Below are 17,380 nucleotides of genomic sequence, written 5' to 3' on the forward strand. Positions count from 1 at the left end.
TCTATCTGGTGCCTTTCTCTCCAGGAAGCCTTCCCAGATGGAATTGTGCATCCCTGTTCTGGCCTCCCGGAGACCCGTCCAAGCACTTTCTTCTTTCTTTCCCGCACTTCTGCACCGTCCACCTGTCCTCAAACTGCAGATGCTGCAGACACATAGCTTGGGGAGGTACTCTCCCGGCCTCCTGGAGGTCACTTAATTCTAATGGGGAAGATTAAAGAGTTAAAAACGAGTAAACATAGAAGCAAAAAACCACAAGTTGGGTCCCTGGAAGAAAACAAACCAAAGCCAAACCAGCGGACGGGAGGAGGGATTCCTACCTCCAGCCACACACCTCCAGTGGGGGCGGGGAGGGACTCTGTGGGGCGCCGTGTGCGGCTGCGCGCCTGGCCGATAGGGGGCGCGGCAGGGGGCAAAGCAGGAGAACGTCCCGCTCCCGCCCCGCCCCCGCCGGGCCCGCCCCGCCCTCACCCCACCCTCACCCCGCCCCCGGGCTCGCCCCGCCCCGCCCCCGCCCGCGGTGCGCGCGCTGGCCCGGCAGCATGGCGGCGGCGGCGGGCGCCCCTCCGCCGGGTCCGCCGCAACCGCCTCCGCCGCCGCCGCCGGAGGAGTCGTCCGACAGCGAGCCAGAGGCGGAGCCCGGCTCCCCGCAGAAGCTCATCCGCAAGGTGTCCACGTCGGGCCAGATCCGTCAGAAGGTGAGCCCGCGGCACGATGGCGCGGGCGCGCGCCCCTTACGCCGCCACAGCGCCGGCCGAGGCCCGTGGTTGTGCCGAAGCGGCCGCTCAGGCCCGGCCCGGCCCGGGGTCCCGCGGGCGCCACTGCCCGGCCGAGCGCGCTCCGCGGCGGTAACGGGCCGGCGTCCCGGACCGAGCGCGACGCCCCCGGGCCGACGGCAGGCGGGCGGCGGGTCCGGCTGTGGGCTCGCAGGTGGGCGCCGCCGGGGGCCTCTCCGCGGGGACCGCGCACTGGGGCGAGGGGCGCGCGCTGCGCTGCTGGGACCGGGAGGAAGGGCGAGCCTAGAGCGGGGGTCTGCGAATGGTCCCGCCGAGCGGTCAGACTCGGGGATCCCGGCTGCGTCCTGCAGGCTTCGCGCCCTCGTCGGGCCCCCGGTCGTGCATTTCTGAAGAGGACTGGCCGCCAGGTTATTCGGCGTCGGGTACTCTGAAGACTTACTTGCGGTGCCCGCTGAAGTCCGTTCAGATCCGGGTGCGGGGCTTCATCTTTTCACGCCTTCGTCCCAAAGGGAAGGGAGGAGCATTCAGTGTTCGTCTGCCCCTCTCTCCTCAGGCAAGGGGGACCGCGCACCCGCTTGCCACCCAACTCTCTCGGAGAACTCCAGACGCTAAATATTACACGCAGAAAGACGCATGTTCTTTCTGTAGAAGGAAAGTTGCACCCTTTGTTTTCCCATTGTGGGTAGAGTTGAAAACTGCTTACGGTTTTTGCTACAGGTGAGCCCTCCCCGTTAGAACACGGCTTCCTCGGGCAGGTGGCTGCACAGGTGGCCGAGAGTAGGTTGTGTCCGTGGGGCGGCCCCGCCAGCTGGCACGACGTTCTCCTCTTGCTGCAGTGCGTTTTTCCTCCAGGGCTGGTCAGGCTCGGTTGGTCCCTTCCCCATGGGAGCCATTTCTTGCTTTCTCTTCTGTCAGCTTCTTTTACCAGTGACGGGAGACCTTAGTCTTAATATGTTCGGACAGATTTGTTGTAATGTGCTCCAGTTATTCAGCTAATAGATGTTGAACACCTCCTTGTTCCAGGTATAACAGTAATAATCATAATATTAATGATAGCAATAGCAGGTCACGTTTCTTTTTTTTAATTATTTATTTATTTATTTATTTATTTATTTTTTTGTAGAGAGAGAGTCTCACTTTATTACCCTCGGTAGAGTGCCGTGGCCTCACACAGCTCACAGCAACCTCCAACTCCTGGGCCTAGGCGATTCTCCTGCCTCAGCCTCCCAAGTAGCTGGGACTACAGGCGCCCGCCACAACGCCCGGCTATTTTTTGGTTGCAGTTTGGCCGGGGCCGGGTTTGAACCCGCCACCCTTGGTATATGGGGCCAGAGCCTTACCGACTGAGCCACAGGCGCCGCCCGGTCACATTTCTTAAATACTATGTGACAGGCACTTCTGTTGGGTTAGCTCATTTAGTACTGGTGATAACCCTATGAATTGGATGTTATAATTGCCCTTTTCTGAAACTGGAAATTGCAGTAGGTTATGTGACTTGTCCCAGGTGTCATAGGTAGTAAATGTGGATCTGGATTTGAACCATCCGCAGGATCTCAACCAGGGTGGAAGGCAATTTCTCCACATACGGTTTCTCAGTCTAGTGGGGACATGGACACTGGTGCAGGTGACATTACAACGTAGCAAGTGCTGTGCTAGCTCCGGGAACAGAGAATTGCCCTGTGGTGGTAAAGATGAAGACATTCCTTTTAAGGTAGGATCTTGAGCGGTGGAGAATCTGCCAGGCTAAAGATTTGGGCACACCTGGGAATGCTCAAAAGTTGAGCCAGAAGGTATGTAAGGTTGAGTGGAATTAAAGGCTGGAAAGGGGCTGAGTGCAGAGGCCCCTTCCCTAGCACTGTGGGAGGCTGAGACCAGTCAGAGCAAGAGCGAGACCCCCCCACTCTACTCGGAATAGAAAAACTAGCTGTGAATCGTGGTGCACACCTGTGGTCCCAGCCAGTTAGGAGGCTGAGGCAAGAGGATTGCTTGAGCCCAAGAGTTTGAGGTTGCTGTGAGCTGTGACACCAAGGCACACTACCCAGGGTGAGACTCTGTCTCAAAAAAATAAAAAAAAAACCCAAAGGCTGGAAAGGTAAGTTTGGGCTGGGTTTTGAAGGCCTAGCTCATTTGAAGGGTTAGCATTTAGGTCTAGGGCAGGAAGGAACCACAAAGGATTAGTAGAGCCTGGGAGTGGTGGATCTGTTGTGCTTTGGGAAGATCTCCAAGTAGCTCTAAACAGCAGATAGGAGCTGCTCTCTCCTGTTGCTCAAACAAGGTGCAGCCTGGGTGTTGGGTAGATCATGTGATTTACAAGTGTGATTAAGATCAAGATGGTGTTGAGAGAGATTTGATTTCTCCGAGATTCCAGTGTTAGTCCAAATTTTGTTCTTTAGGAGGTGTTTTGCTTTCTTAATTTTTTCCCCTAAAACAATAGCTTTGTACCAGCTGTTCTGGTTGAGGAGGAGTGCTGAGTGGAGTGTTAAAAATACACCCTGAGGACTTGAGTTTCTGAACACGGTCGCATCTGCTGTACAGATAGCTTAGGCTGGTTTTCTTTTGAGTTGTTAGAGATTGTCAGAATGTGGGAAATTTGAGGTTTAAAGAGTGTGCAGTAGCTCCCCCTCCACCTTTTTTTTAAGCAGATAAGCCATTCATAATTTTGATTTATGTGGTACATAATAGAAATATCCAGAGTGACATACAGGTTATCATTCTGGGTCCAAAAAGAAAAACAGAACACATTTTAGGTATTTAAAACAGAGAAATGTAATGTAGAGAAGGGGTCGCACAGGTGATGGAAAGAACTGAGAAGGCAAGCTGCAGGCGGTGAGGCAAGCTGGAGAGGAAATAGCAAGAAGGAAACCACTGCCTCCTGAGCTGGAGGGCAAAAGCATTGATAGGAGAGGGCTTATCAGATTCCAGGGGCAGCCATCACCCATCAAAAAGTGGAACAACTGGGGCTCTGTCTGGTGGGGGCTGGAGCTTTGGGAGGGCACAGCTGCTGTAGCAGACGTAGGAGTTCTGTTCCTCTCCTGCCTGGGAACCCTGGCCTGCAGGGGTCACCCCCTTCACAATTTGGAATAGAGCAGAACAAAGAATGGATCTGAGGACACGCTGGCCCGGGACCAGAGCTGTATGTATGTCAAGTATTAAAAACATTAGTCTTTTGCAAGCTAGAGCTGTCTGAATGAAGAGAAAAAGGGACAGAGTATTTTATGACAGTGCTTCTCAAATTTTAATGTGCAGACATGTCCGCTGGGGGTCTTGTGAAAAGGATGATTCTGGCTGATTTTGGCCTGGGGTGGGGCCTTAGGATGTGCATTTTCTAACAAGCTCCCAGGAGATGCTGCTGCTGCTGCTGCTTGTCCATGGACCACACTGAGAAACAAGACCTTATGGCATATGCATGTGTGAAGAAAAGCTTTACAAAATCCCAATACATCTTTAGGTTGTAAGACTTTGAAAGAATGTTCCCCTGTCTTTAGCATGCTAAAAATTTGATGTGTGTAGATTCAGTATGGCCATCAATTAGTTTAGCATTTCATGCATGTCTGGTATCTCTGTTTGAATTAATAAACTGCCCCCAGATTCGGTGCCTATAGCTCAAGTGACTAGGGTGCCAGCCACTTACACTGGAGCTGGTGGGTTCGAATCCAGCCTGGGCCTGCCAAACAATAATGACAACTACAAAGAAAACATAGCTGGTGTTGTGGTGGGCGCCTGTAGTCCCAGCTGCTTGGGAGGCTGAGGCAAGAGAATCGCTTAAGCCCAAGGGTTTGAAGTTGCTGTGAGCTGTGATGTTGTAGCACTCTACCCAGGGCAACATAGTGAGACTCTGTCTCAAAAAAAAAAAAAAAAAAAAAAAAAAAGAAAAGAAACTGCCCCCAGCAAACGCATTACTTCATTTGTATTTCTTTGTCATGGTACACGGTAATGTCTCTATAGGACTGCGTAGCTAGAATGGAAAAAAGAAAATGGAGCTTATATATACTGACAAGTAAATTTACTAGCATATTATAAGGTATTTTGAAATTTGAGTAAAGAACAGTGTAATTTTATGAGGCTATCAGTTAATATAGAGTTTAGGCCAGGTGTGGTGGCTCGTGCCTAGTCCTAGCACTGCAGAAGGTGGGGTAGAAGGATTGCTTGAGCTCAGAAGTTCAAGACCAGACTGAGCAAAATAGAAAAAAAATAGAAAAGTAAAATTAGCCAGGCATGGTGGCATGCACCTGTAGTTGCAGTGGGAGGCTGAGGTAGGAGGATCACTTGCTTGAACCTAGGAGCAGGGGCTTTCTGTGAGCTACAGTGGTGCCACTGCACTCTAGCTAGGGCAACAGAGTGAGACTTTGTCCCCCTCCCAAAAAAGATAGAGTTTAATTTATTTAAGTTTCTGAAAAGTCAGCATTATTTTGGATATGTGCATGAAAGTGCTGTATTCCTGATTTCAAATTAATTAATTATTTTTGAGACAATCTCACTTTGTTGCCCTTGGTAGAGTGTCATGGTGTCTTAGCCCACAGCAACCTCAAACTCTTGGGCTCAAGTGATTTTCTTGCTTCAGCCTCCCAAGTACCTGTGACTACAGGCGCCAACCACAACACCTGGCTATTTTTAGAGACGGGTTCTCACTCTTGCTCATATTGGTCTCAAACCTGTGAGCTCAGGCAGTCCACCTGTCAGAGTGCCTGATTTCAAATTTAAACAAGCATTTTTTTTCATTGTGAAATTAACTTAATAGAAATTAGGTAAAAGGTTTAAGTTGTAAAAAACTTATATCCCTCAGCTTTATGAGATGTAATTCACATAGCATACAATTCACTCAGTTGAAGTGTATAGTTCAGTGGTTTTTTATTATATTCACAGTGGTGCAGCCATCACCACTATCAATTTTGCAACATTTTCATCACTCTATTTCCTCCCAGCTCCCTCAACCTTACTCAACCACCGGTCTACTTTCTGCCTCTATCTGCTGATTCAGGTCATTTTATACAAATGGACTCATACACCATGTGGTCTTTTGTGTCTGGCTTATTTCACTTAGCTTGGTATTTACAAGAAGGTTCATCTATGTTGCAGGATGTATTGCTGCTTAATTCCTTTTTTATTGCTAGTTAATATTCCATTATATAGATATGTTCCATTTTATTTACCCATTTATCAATTGATGCACATTTGGGTTATTTCTACTTTTTGGCTGTTCTGAATAATGCCACTGTAAACACTCATGCAAATGTTTTTGTGTGGACATATGTTTCATTTGTCTTGGGTATACACCTAGAAGTAGAATTGATGGGCCATGTGATAACACAGTGTTTAATTTTTTGAAGAACTGCCACAGTGTTCTCCAAAGCTGCCACACCCTTTTACATTCCTAGCAGTGTATGAAGAGGCTTCCATTTTCTCCATATCCTTGCCAGTGGTTGTTACTATCTTTCTTTTTGATTATACCAACCCTAGTAGATGTGAAATAGTGTAAAGGTTTTTAATGCTAGTATATTGTAGGATTTCAGAGCCTAAACTCTGGTCTCAGATGAAGTTGTTTCAGACCCTTCTCTTTTACTTATGAACCACGTAATCATGGATGTTTCTAATCTCTCCTGGGAGTTGGTTTCCTTATCAGTAATCAGGGAAAATATTAGCTCTTGGGTCAGTTGTAATGACAGTGTTAGCTGTGTGTTCCTGAGCCTCAGTTTTCATATTTGCAAAATGCAAACGATAATATTCTCTTATCCATAAAATAGGAATGATGATGGCAACTCAGTGAGTTAAGTGAGATCTATGCGTAGAACGCATAGTACCTGATACACAGGATGTCATCACTAAATGGTTGCTTCTGATTATTTTTGTCTTTCAGATTGTTTACTTTTTGTATCCCAAATAGTAGTCATTTCCCTGGCCCCATCTTCTTCCAGCTCAGACTGGTCTGGGTGAGTCTCCATTTCTGGCATCCAGAAGACCAAATAAAAACAAATCTGGCTGAAAATTAACAACACACAACTTACAAAGAAATTGTTAATTTATTGAATACTAGTGGGAATACCACAGGCTAGGTGTTGTTTTATTTCACGAATTCAGTTTAACTCAGCAAGTATTTGAGATCTTACCATTGTTCAGTGTTGTGCTACCTTATTGAACAATAACAATAGAATAGACTCCCAGAGATACTCTAGAAGACATTAATAAAATAATCACCCGGTTAGTGTAAAGTTGTGATGGTGATGGGCGCTCATCAGGAGAGGGCCAGAGTGCTTTGAGAGGACATCATAAATGAACTTGCCCTCATAGCAGCGAGGTGTGGAAAGGGCTTCTTGAGGAGGAGACTATAGGCTGAGATCTGAAAGTTGAGTAGCAAAGAGCAACTTCTGCCTCTGAGGAACCATTGTGCCTAGCACAATCTGCTATTTAGATGATGTTGAATTACAGGACTAGAATTTGGGTAGAATGAAGGTCCGTGGAAGTGAGAGCAACATTTGGAGCTGCTTTTGACCCTGGAATCAGTAGAGGGGCCTGTAGGGGGCTTAGTGTTCCTCCAAAATCCAGTCTACCTGGAACTTTGTAATATTAATATGTCTGACTTAATTGGGAAATAGAGTCTTTACAGATATATTTAATTAAAGATCTTGAGATGAGATCATCCTGAATTTAGGATGAATTCTACATCTAATGTCTGGTGTCCTTATAAGAGAAACAGGAGGAGGATTTGGATAGAGACCCAGAAAAAGGTCATGTGAAAACAGAGCCAGAGATTGGAGTTACAGAGTCGCATACCAGGCCCCGTCAGGGGCCAGTAGAAGCTGGAAGAGGGAAAGGATGGACTCTCTCCTAGAGCCTTAGTGTGGCCCTGCTGACCCCTTGATTTCAGGCTTCTAGCCTCCAGAACTGAGACAATACATTTTTGTCGTTTTAAGCTATGAAGTTTGTGGTACTTGGTTGGGGCAGCTGTAGGAGACCATCATAGGGCTGTGTACTGGCAGCTCAGAGGCTGAGTTCTGTGAGTCAGAATGCTTTGGAGGGCTGTAGGGTCTGCCAAAGGACAGCAGTCCTGGGTGATACCTCCCCCCTACCCCTTTCCCCCAATTTGGGTTGCAATCCCAAAAAGCCACTTCCAAGGAGTGGGGATGAGCTAGAAGTAAGACCTTGGAAGGACTGTAGCTCTGCTTCAAATCATCTCCCTTCTCTAAAATTAGATTAAAATAATCCCAGAGTACTATTACCTTCAGGTTCCTAACAGAAGCAAACCTCTCTAGAGAGAGATAATATCATCTGAGGCTGCGAATTACTTCCATAAGCCAGTTTTTTTTGTAGAGACAGAGTCTCACTTTATGGCCCTTGGTAGAGTGCCGTGGCATCACATAGCTCACAGCAACCTCCAGCTCCTGGGCTTAAGTGATTCTCTTGCCTCAGCCTCCCGAGCAGCTGGGACTACAGGTGCCCGCCACAGCACCCGGCTATTTTTTTGTTGCAGTTTGGCCGGGGCTGGGTTTGAACCCGCGACCCTCGGCATATGGGGCCGGCGCCCTACTCACTGAGCCACAGGTGCCGCCCCATAAGCCAGTTTGTAAATTCAGGGTTGTATTACATTAAAAAAATAGACAAGCGGGAACGGGGTGGGGCCTTGGTGTGTGTCACACTTTATGGGGGCAAGACATGATTGCAAGAGGGACTTTGCCTAACAATTGCAATCAGTGTAACCTGGCTTATTGTACCCTCAATGAATCCCCAACAATAAAATTAAAGAAAAAAAAATAGACACGCAGGAAAGCAAGGCACGTGAATTAAAACTCATAGAAACAACAGACTATAATATAAAGACAGATCAGCAAGGGCTTGAGCTCATGATCATTACAGCTCATCACAACCTCACACTCCTGGGCCCACGTGATTCTCCTGCCTCTGCCTCCCAAGTAGCTGGTTCTATAGGTGCATGCCACCATGCCTGGCTAATTTTTCTGTTTTTTGTAGAGACTCAGTCTCAGTCTTGCTCAGACTGGTCTCAAGCTCCTGAGCTCAAGCAATCCACTCACCTCAGCCTCCGAGAGTGCTAGGATTACAGGTGTGAGCCACTGTGCCCCCCCGTAAATGAAAATTCTAAAACTGAAAAATTTAACAGTTAAAATTAAGGAATCAGAGGAAGGCGAGATTAGACACACACTGAAAAAATTTAGTGACCCAGTTGATAGCTCAAGAGAAAATGTGGGCAAGGAAACCTGGAGACATAAAAAAAGTAGAAAAACTTAGAGATGGTAGGAGACAGGTGTAGTAAGAAGGTCTGACTTGTGTTTAATTGTCAGAAGAGAGGAGAGAGCAAATCGAGTGGACAAAATATTTGAAAAGATAATGCCTGAAAATTTCCTACAGCTAAAAAAAAAGATAACCACCCACAGATTTGATAGCCCTGTGAACACTAACAAAAACTACGTCTGCTTCCTTCATAAAAGTCATGTACCACTTAACTAAATTTTGGTCAGTGACCTGGCACCTGTGTGGTGGAGGTCCCATGAAATTATGATGAAGCCGAGAAAGCCCATATTGCCTAGGGATGTCGTCACTGCCTTACTGCAATGTGTTACTCACGGGTTTGGGGTGATGCTGTGGCAACCAAACGTACTGCATTGCCGGTTGTGTATAAGTCTAGCACTTAGATTTTGTAAAAGGTGGAAGATTTATGTAATCTGAAGAAAAACCAGAGTGTTTATGATTTTGTACGTACATAATATTGATATTGAAAATGAACAGCTATGTTACTGATTTATATATTCACTATACTACTACTACTTTTTTTTTTTTTTTTTTGAGACAGTGTTGCTCTTTTGTCCAGGCTAGAGTGCCATGGGGTCAGCCCAGCTCACAGCAACCTCAGATTCCAGGGTTCCAGCAGTCCTGCCTCAGCTTCCCAAGTAGCCGGGATTACAAGCGCCTACCACAGCGCCCAGCTAATTTTCTCTATTTTTGGTAGAGATGGGATCTTGTTCTTGCTCAGGCTGGTCTTGAACTCCTGAGCTCCAGGGATGCTCCTGCCTGAGCTTCCCAGAGTGCTAGGATTACAGGCGTGAGGACCTGGCCAATATTGTTACTTTAGCATATATTCCATCTACTTACAAAAAAGGTTAATGATAAAACAGCCTCAGCCAGGTCCTTCAGGAGTTATTCTAGAAGGCAGCATTATTATTATTATAGGCACTGACAGATCCATGATTGTTATTGCCCCTGAGACCTTCCAGTGGGACCAGATTGGAAATGATATTGATGATCCTGTGTAGGGCTTGGCTGATGTGTGTGTTTTTGTGTTAATTGTAATAAAATATTAAAAAAGTAAAAAAAAATTTTTTTCTTAATAGAAAAAAGCTTATAGAATAAGCATATAAAGAAAAAATACTTTAGTTCTGCTGTACATGTTTGTGTTTTAAGCTAATTGTTATTACAGAAGAGTCAAAAAGCCAGAAAAATTAAATCACTTACAAAGTAAGTTACAGTAAGTAAGATTAATTTATTATTGAAGAAAGAAAAAGAATTTTTAAATAAATTTTATATATTTAGTGTAGACCAAGGGTCCAGTGTTTATAAAGTCTACAGCAGTTTGCAGTAACATCCGAGGCCTTCATGTTCACTCTCCCTTCACTCACTCATTTACCCAGGACAGCTTCTAGTCCTCCAAGCTCCAGTTTGGTCAGTTCTCTGTACAGGTGTACCATTTTAATCTTTTTATACTACATCTCTAACATACTTTTCTATGATGAGATGTGTGTAGATACGCAGACACTTATTGTTGAGTTATAACTGCCTGCAGAGTTCAGTTCAGTAACACATTATACAAGTGTGTACCTAGGAGTATATTCCATATAGCCTGGGTGTATAGAGGCTAGACCACCTAGGCTTATGTAAGTTCACTCAGTGTTCGCATAGTGACAAAACCATCTAGTGATACATTTCTTCGACCATATCCCTCTCATTAAGTGACACTTGCCTATAAAACTGTTGAAAACCATTAATGAGGGGAATCTTAAAAATAGCGAGATACAGATTGCCCTCAAAAGAGCAACGGATAGGCGGTGCCTGTGGCTCAAAGAGTAGGGCACTGGTCCCATATGCAGAGGGTGACGGGTTCAAACTCAGCCCCGGCCAAAAAAAAAAAAAAAAAAAATAGAGCAACGGATAGACTGATGGCTATGTTCTTAACAGAATCAGTGGAAACTAGAAGTCACTTGAAATGTCAGTGCTTAAAGTAAGCACTAACCCAGAATCTTTATGCAGCAGAAAGATCCTTCAGAAATAAAGGGTAACTAAAAGGCATTTTCATGTAAATGAAAATCATGTTTTTGCCAGCAGACCCACACTAAAGGAAACATTAAGGATTTTTTTCTTTTCCTTTGGCGTGTTTGTTTTGGCTAAAGGAAAATGATCTCAGGTGAGAGGTTGGAGCTGCAGGAAGGAATGAAGAGTGACTGAAAGGGTATGTATGTGGAAGAGGCCAGTGATTATTGACTGTAAAAGTTAATCACGTCTTTGTGTTTTAAATATATAGAATTAAAATACATGACAACATGTCATGTGAGAAAGGAGGTAAGTGGAGTGTAACTGTTTTATGCATATATTTTTTTTGAGTCAGAGATCAGCTTTGTCATCTGTGTGGTGACCACTACAATTGTGATAGACCATATGTTATCTAAACTAAAAGAAGAGAAAAATAGGAATTCCAAATCTGAAAGAAGGCAAGAAAGAGAAAACATTCTGCTCAAAAATTCAAAAAATCCTTAATGAATATTACAAGAAACTCTATTCTCAGAAATATGAAAAATTGAAGGAAATAGACCAATACTTGGAAGCACGCCATCTTCCTAAACTTAGCCAGAATGAAGTGGAAATGTTGAACAGGCCTATATCAAGTTCATCAACTATACAAAATCTCCCTAAAAAGAAAAGCCTGGGGCCAGATGGCTTCACGTCAGAATTCTACCAAACCTTTAAAGAGGAACTAGTACCTATATTACTCAACCTTTCCCAAAATATAGAAAAAGAAGGAATACTACCCAACACATTCTATGAAGCAAACATCACCTTGATCCCCAAACCAGGAAAAGACCCAATAAGAAAAGAAAATTATAGACCAATATCACTAATGAATATTGATGCAAAAATATTCAACAAGATCCTAGCAAACAGAATCCAGCAACACATCAAACAAATTATACACCATGACCAAGTGGGTTTTATCCCAGGGTCTCAAGGCTGGTTCAATATATGTAAATCTATAAATATAATTAATCACATAAACAAAAAACAAAGACCATATGATTTTCTCAGTTGATGCAGAAAAAGCTTTTTCTTTCTTTCTTTTTTTTTTTTTAGACAGAACCTTAAGCTGTTGCCCTGGGTGGAGTGCCAGCTCATAGCAACCTCCAACTCTTGGGCTCAAGCGATTGTCCTGCCTCCGCCTCCCAAGTAGCTGGGACTACAGGTGCCTGCCACAGCGCCCGGCTATTTTTTGGTTGCAGCTGTCATTGTTATTTGGCTGGCCCGGGTGGGATTTGAACCTACCAGTTTAGGTGTATGTGGCTGGTGCCTTAGCCACTTGAGCCATAGGCGCCGAGCCGCAGAAAAAGCTTTTGATAATATCCAGCATCCTTTCACGATTAGAACACTTAAGAAAATTCGTATAAAAGGGACATTTCTTAAACTGATAGAGGCCATCTATAGCAAACCCATAGCCAATATCGTATTGAAGAGTTAAATTGAAATCATTTCCACTCAGATCAGGAACTAGGCAAGGTTGTCCATTGTCTCCACTGCTTTTTAACATTGTAATCAAAGTTTTAGCCATCGCAATTAGGCAAGAAAAGATGGTCAAGGGTATCCATATGGAATCAGAAGAGATAAAACTTTCATTCTTTGCAGATGATATGATTGTATATCTGGAAAACACCAGGGATTCTACTACAAAATTCTTAGAAGTGATTAAGGAATACAGCAGCGTCTCAGGTTATAAAATCAACTTCATAAATCTGTAGCCTTTATCTATACCAACAATAGTCATGCTGAAAGAACAGTCAAGGACTCTACTCCTTTTACAATAGTGCCAAAGAAGATGAAATATTTGGGAGTTTACCTAACAAAGGATGTGAAAGATCTCTATAAAGAGAACTATGAAACTCTAAGAAAAGAAACAGCTGAAGATGTTAACAAATGAAAAAACATACTGTGCTCACGGCTGGGAAGAATCAACATTGTTAAAATGTCCATACTACCCAAAGCAATATACAATTTTAATACAATCCCTATTAAAGCTCCACTATCATATTTTAAAGATCTCGAAAAAATAATACTTTGTTTTATATGGAATCAGAAAAAACCTCGAGTAGCCAAGACATTACTCAGAAATAAAAACAAAGCAGGAGGAATCAAGTTACCAGACCTCAGACTATACTATAAATCAATAGTGATGAAAACAGCATGGTACTGGCAAAAAAACAGAGAGGTAGATGTATGGAACAGAATAGAGAACCAAGAGATGAACCCAGCTACTTACCGCTATTTGATCTTTGACAAGCCAATTAAAAACATTCCGTGGGGGAAAAGATTCCCTAATCAACAAATGCTGCTGGGTGAACTGGCTGGTGACCCGTAGAAGACTGAAACTGGACCCACACTTTTCATCATTAACTAAGATAGACTCTCACTGGATTAAAGATTTAAACTTAAGACATGAAACTATAAAAATACTAGAAGAAAGTGCAGGGAAAATACTTGAAGAAATTGTCTTGGGTGAATATTTTATGAGGAGGACCTCCCTGGGCAATTGAAGCAGAATCAAAAATACATTACTGGGACCCGATCAAACTAAAAAGCTTCTGTACAGCCAAGAACATAGTAAGTAAAGCAAGCAAACAGCCCTCAGAATGGGAGAAGATATTTGCAGGTTATACCTCCCACAAAGGTTTGATAACCAGAATCCACAGGGAACTCAAAACATGTAAGCAAGAAAAGAACAAGTGATCCCATCTCAGGGTGGGCAAGGGACTTGAAGAGAAATTTCTCTGAAGAAGACAGGTGCATGGCTTGCAGACACATGAACAAATGCTCATCGTTCTTAATTATCAGAGAAATGCACATCAAAACCACTCTGAGATACCATCTAACTCCAGTAAGATTAGCTCACATCACAAAATCCCAAAAGCAGAGATGTTGGCGTGGATGTGGAGAAAAGGGAACACTTCTGCACTGCTGGTGGGAATGCAAACTAATACGTTCCTTTTGGAAAGATGTTTGGAGAACACTTAGAGATCTAAAAATAGACCTGCCATTTGATCCTACATTTCTAGTACGTATATATCCAGAATAAAATAGGCTTTGGGACCAAAATTTTTATTAGAGATAAAGGTATGATATGAGGTTTATTTCAGATACAACCATTTAAAATTTGTAAATACCTAATTACATGACTTCAAAATATATAAAAGGAAAATTGTTCCTGTAAAATTCTGAAAAATTAATTATGATAGAAATCCACAGTCCTAGTGGTATATTTTAACATACTTACCTCACACACTGTTACAACAAGCAGACAAAAACTTTTGTAAAAATGTGGAAGAATTGAACAATGTGGCTAATAAACTTTGCATAATAGACATAAATAGAACTTTGTACTTCTTAATTGCAGAATTTAAGTTCTGTTCAAATGCACAGGCACGTTTGTCAAAATTTCGCTGTATGGGTGGCGCCTGTGGCTCAGTTGGTGGGATGCTGGCCCCATATACCGAGGGTGGAGGGTTCAAACCCGGCCCCGGCTGAACTGCAACCAAAAAATAGCCAGGCGTTGTGGTGGGCGCCTGTAGTTCCAGCTACTCGGGAGGCTGAGGCAAGAGAATTGCTTCAGCCCAGGAGTTGGAGGTTGCTGTGAGCTGTGTGATGCCATGGCACTCTACCAAGGGCGATAAAGTGAGACTCTGTCTCAGGAAAAAAAAATGTTGATACTAGAACGAGGAGGAGGGCGCTGATCAAAGGGGAATAGCAAAGGCCTTGTGGCAAGGAAGGAGCCTGTTGATAGAGCTGGTAGGAGCCAGGAGCACTCAGTTGTGACCTGAGGCTGAGAGCTGCTTTGGAGGTTGTTAGGGAGCTATGTCTGCTTCCTGGGCCCCCCCCCCCTCCCCAGGGCAATGGGATACTGTTGCTTTTAAGATTTTAGTAAGCAGAATGGCAGAATCAGATCTGGGTTGGAAAGAGGCTCTGGCTGTGGTGCAGTTGCCTGAGTGGATGCTGGATCCAATGTGGTGAGAGATGATGGCAGCCTGAGCTAGGAATTGGTTGGATTTGAGAGATACTTGGAAGGTGACACTGTGAGAAGTCGGTGATGGTTTGGTGTGGGTGTTGGGCAGGAGGGGATTTGTGGCCCCTCTGACAACTGGTTGGTGGAGTGCTTCTCTGAGATAAGGACTCAAGCTTTGGGGATTTTGCTTTCACTTAGCTCTGTGTGCGATCCTGGATCCTGGTATTCTTAGCTACCCCAGTTTCGCTGGTGAGTGAAAGGCGACTTGCCAGTGTGACGGGAAGCCACCTAGGTCTCGCTGATCCAGATCATGCCTCTTCCCTCCTTTTGAGTTGGCTGTCAAACCGTCCTGTGGCAGCAGTGGGGGTGGGGAAGCCTGAGAGCAAGGGTAGTGTGCAGTGTTATGACAGGCGCCTGTAGTCCCAGCTATTTGGGAGGCCAAGGAGTTGGAGTGGATCGGGTCCTGGGCAGGTGCTGAAACCATTGGCTTGTAGGAGGTGGGCAGTGGAGGAGGAGGAGTCTGAGAAGGGAAGACTGGTAAGGGAGGAGCCCAGGAAGAAGGTGAGCAGCCAGAGGTAGACCAGTGTGACAGTTACCCCTGAACAATGCCTCAGCTTACATCTCCCAAAAGTAAGGATATTTTCCTATAACCATGCCAGTACCGGCTTTGGATTTCTCCAATTGAACCAAAAATGTCTTTTTTTTTTTTTTTTTTTGGAGACAGAGTTTCACTATGTTGCCCTGGGTAGAGTGCTGTGGCATCATAGTTTACCGCAACATCAAACTCTTGCCTCAGCCTCCCACGTACCTGGGGCTACAGGTGCCTGCCACAACACCTGTGGCAGGTGTTTTGCTATTTTTTTTTTTTTTTTGCAGTTGTCATTGTTGCTTAGCTGGCCGAGGCTGGTTTGAACCCTCCAGTCTGGGTATATGTGGCTGGTGCCGTAACCATTGTTCTATGGGTGCCAAGCCCCCAAAATATCTTTTATGGCTCCTTTGGGAACAGGTGCCAATCAGATTATTATGTGCACGGTATTTGGTGATTGTATTTCTTTAGTTTCTTAACTGAGAACAGCTCCCTCCACTGGCCTCTGCTGACCATTCCCTGCGCCCCTCTGATACCAACTTCTTGAAGAGAGACAAGGGCAGTTTTGGATTTGTCTGATTGTTTCCTCATGGTTTCTTTTACATCATTCCTTTATCCTCTGTATTTCCTTTGAATTGGAAGTGAGAGGTCTCAAAGACTTGAGGTTGACGTTTGGGGGACACATCCTAGATGTGGGATGCTGTGTCTCCATGTACTTTGTGGTTCTCACCATTTATAGGTTAGATAATCTGCCCTCTCACCACTCTGTCCCTGAGGTTTTCTGGCAGTATTTTCTCCTGTGCACTTCATCACACAGCATCCTGTGAACCTCAGTTTTGTCTTTTTCCACCAGTGGAATTTTCTGCAGTATATATTTTCTAGGTGGATTTTAAGTTTGCTGCAGTGTGATTATTTCTGCCTCCTCCTCTAATCTTGGACTATATTTTAGCCTGTTGTCTTTTAATTTCATCCTTTTCTCATTTTGGTGCTCCCTATCCTTAAAAAACTTTTTAATTTTAATTTTTTAATACAGGTTTTATTAAAGCCTGTATTAAATGCTTTAAAAAAGATGTCTTCCTGCATCTTGCTAATAAGACTCAATTTTCTAAAATGATCTTCTGTTTTCTGTAGTAATTCATTTCAGATATATGCATGTACTTCATTGCATATTTTTTCTCAGCCTTCCAAACCCCCCTTTTTGCTTTATTGTTCCTTGAATGGTGTTCACCAGTCTGTGGGTTTGAACTGCCATTTGCTATGCACTTGGCTGCTGGAAGTAATGCCAAGTGCCCTCGGGCTGGCCGCAGGGTGGTCAGCCACAGGCCTGAGGCTGTGTCCACTGCTCTGGGCGGGCTCTTCCCTTGCTCTGATTCCTGTGAGAAGTGGGTGGGCAGTGGCCCCATTTTCTGTGTCCTTCTGTGCAGGACTGTTTGTTCTTATGTGGTCAGTGTTTCAAGATCACCTGCTGTCCACTTCTGCTGGCCCTGCTCTGCTGTGTCTGAGGGTGAAGGGTGCCGAGTCATGGCTATGATGGGGGACGTGTCCCCCACTTTCAGGATGGCTCAACTCTCATCCTCTGGTGAGGGTGCTTTGTTCTTGTGGAAAGATGAAAGAAAGCCCCCTCCTTTTCTTTTAAATTTATCATTTCAAAGTGTACAGTTCAGTGATATTAACAGTGTTGTGCCACCGTACCCACTATCTCTTTCTAGGACTTTTTTATCTCCTGCATGGAAATCTCTCCCCCATTAGGCAGACACTCCTCATTTCCCCCTCCTCCTGGCCCCTAGCAGCCCCTAGTCT

At 44.6% G+C, this 17,380-nt stretch overlaps 1 protein-coding gene across 3 annotated transcripts in view; it reads left to right on the plus strand.

Moving 5' to 3' along the window:
- The first annotated feature begins 530 nt into the window (after positions 1 to 530).
- Positions 531 to 17,380, plus strand: part of DGKD (diacylglycerol kinase delta) — a 121,082-nt gene continuing 104,232 nt past the window's right edge. For all 3 annotated transcript variants that reach the window (XM_053597291.1, XM_053597292.1, XM_053597290.1), the window contains exon 1: positions 531 to 695. In XM_053597291.1, the coding sequence (XP_053453266.1) occupies positions 540 to 695 (156 nt within the window). In that variant the 5' untranslated portion in view covers positions 531 to 539. The remainder of the gene's footprint in view (positions 696 to 17,380) is intronic.

Source organism: Nycticebus coucang, chromosome 7 (genome assembly GCF_027406575.1).
Source record: "Nycticebus coucang isolate mNycCou1 chromosome 7, mNycCou1.pri, whole genome shotgun sequence".
NCBI classification, from domain to species: domain Eukaryota; kingdom Metazoa; phylum Chordata; class Mammalia; order Primates; family Lorisidae; genus Nycticebus; species Nycticebus coucang.